General features: G+C 43.1%; 1 protein-coding gene across 1 annotated transcript; it reads left to right on the forward strand.

Annotated features, from left to right (window-relative positions):
* The first annotated feature begins 282 nt into the window (after window positions 1-282).
* LOC148843649 (uncharacterized) lies at window positions 283-1,818 on the forward strand. Its single transcript, XM_088959439.1, has one exon. The coding sequence runs from the start codon at window positions 283-285 to the stop codon at window positions 1,816-1,818; it is 1,536 nt and encodes a 511-aa protein (XP_088815565.1).
* Window positions 1,819-2,165: the final 347 nt, after the last annotated feature.

Below are 2,165 nucleotides of genomic sequence, written 5' to 3' on the forward strand. Positions count from 1 at the left end.
AATTCTCATGGCACCTAAGGATGAAGAACTCACGGCCTTCCGAACACAAAAGGGGATCTACTGTTACAAAGTGATGTCTTTTAGGCTTAAGAATGTCGGTGCCACGTACCAACATGCGATGCAACAAATATTTGATAACATTCTTCACAAGAAGGTCGAGTGCTACGTCGATAACTTGGTTGTCAAGTCTAAGAAGAGAGAAGACCATCTCGATAGCATTCTTCACAAGAACATAGCATCTTCAATAGACTAAGGAAATATCAACTAAAGTTGAACCCTCTCATGTGTGCATTTGGATTCACCTCAGGCGAGTTCCTCGGGTTCATTGTTCACCATCAAGGGATTGAAATTGTTCAGCCAAAGATTGACGCCATCCAAAACAAGCAAGAGCCGCAGAACCTACAAGAGTTGAAGAGTCTCCAAGGACGATTGGCTTACATTCGACAGTTCATCTCCAACCTAGCAAGATATTATCAACCATTCAACAAGCTAATGAAAAATGATGTCCTATTTGAGTGGGATGAGGCCTGCAAAAATGCATTAGAAAGCATAAAGCAATACCTTCTCAAACCCCCAGTACTTGTCACACCAATTCTTGAGAAGCCTCTTATCCTCTACATCACGACACAAGAGCAGTCATTGAAAGCCTTGTTGGCACAAGTCAATGAGGAAGTGAAAGAGAATGCACTCTACTACCCCAATCGAACACTAATAGGAGCCGAGTTGAACTACTCACACATAGAGAAGACTTGTCTTGCTCTCATCTTTGCCACGGAGAAGTTGCGGCATTACATGTTGGCGCATACTGTCCACCTCATCTCAAGGGCAGACCCCCTCAAGTACATTAAGACACGACCTATACTTTCAGGGAGACTGGCTAAGTGGGCTCTCCTATTGTCAGAATTTGACATCACCTATGTTCCACAGAAGGCTGTGAAAGGACAAGCACTGGCAGACTTCCTTGTAGATTACCTTATTCCAGCAAGTTGGGAACTCTCTAAAGACCTTCTTGATGAAGAAGTGTTCTACATAAACATCATTTTAGCATGGATGATGTTTTTCGATGGGGCAGCACGCAAAAATGGTGCGGGTGCCAGTGTTGTATTTGTCTCGCCACAAAGAGAAATCCTCACATACTCATTTGTTTTAACTGAACTTTGCTCTAACATAATGGCAGAGTACCAAGCTTTAATCATTGGCTTAGAAATGACTCTTCACTTGGAAATCCACTACCTTGCAGTCTATGGGGATTCAAAATTGGTAATCAACCAATTGAATACAGAGTATGAGGTGCACAAGGACGACCTAGTTCCCTATCACCATTATGTAATCCAATTACTGAAGGAGTATGGGCATGCTACCATTGAACATGTACCTAGAAGCGAAAACAAGCAAGTAGATGCCCTTGCCAATCTAGCGGCAATCTTAGCACTCACGGGTGATGAAGCAACACCAATGCCCGTTTGTGCAAAATGGGTTCTCCCCCCTAAGTCACCTCAAGAAGAGATAGAGCAAGAAAGCAATGTGGCTTCTGTATTTACTATAGATGTTGAGGACTGGAGACAACCCTTCATCTACTACTTGCAGCATGGGAAGTTGCCCAAAAATCCCAAGCATAGAGCTGAGATATGGCGTCGAGCACCGCATTTCCTATACTACAATGACAACCTCTATAGGTGCTCCTTCCATGATGTCTACATGAAGTGTACCCACGAAGGCGAAGCCCGAAGTGCACTCGACCAAACACACTCTAGAGTTTGTGGTGCTCATCAATTAGGACCTAAGCTCCATGATTGCCTTAAGCGAATGGGCTTCTAGTACAAGACTCAATTGAATATGCCAAAAGATGTCAGGCATGTCAATTCCATGGGGACTTTATTCGCCAACCACCAAAACCTCTACATCCTACAATTGCATCGTGGTCATTTGATGCATGGGGATTTGATGTGGTTGGTCCTTTTCCTAAGTCTTCTCGCCAGCACCTCTTCATCCTAGCAACAACAGATTACTTTTCCAAATGGGTTGAACATGTTCCTCTTCAAGAAGTAAAGAAAGAAGATATTGTCAACTTCCTCCGGACTCACATTGTCTACTACTATAGTGTTCCATGTTAATAATCATAGATAACGGAAAATCATTCTCAACAGCATTGGTGACACAGTTTT

The sequence above is a fragment of the Nelumbo lutea genome, chromosome 8, assembly GCF_056320005.1.
Source record: "Nelumbo lutea isolate HS-2025 chromosome 8, American lotus-T2T, whole genome shotgun sequence".
In the NCBI taxonomy this organism is placed as follows: domain Eukaryota; kingdom Viridiplantae; phylum Streptophyta; class Magnoliopsida; order Proteales; family Nelumbonaceae; genus Nelumbo; species Nelumbo lutea.

Excerpts from the sequence above, each read along its gene's own strand:
- LOC148843649 (XM_088959439.1), top strand. The coding sequence starts at position 283 with ATGTGTGCATTTGGATTCACCTCAGGCGAGTTCCTCGGGTTCATTGTT.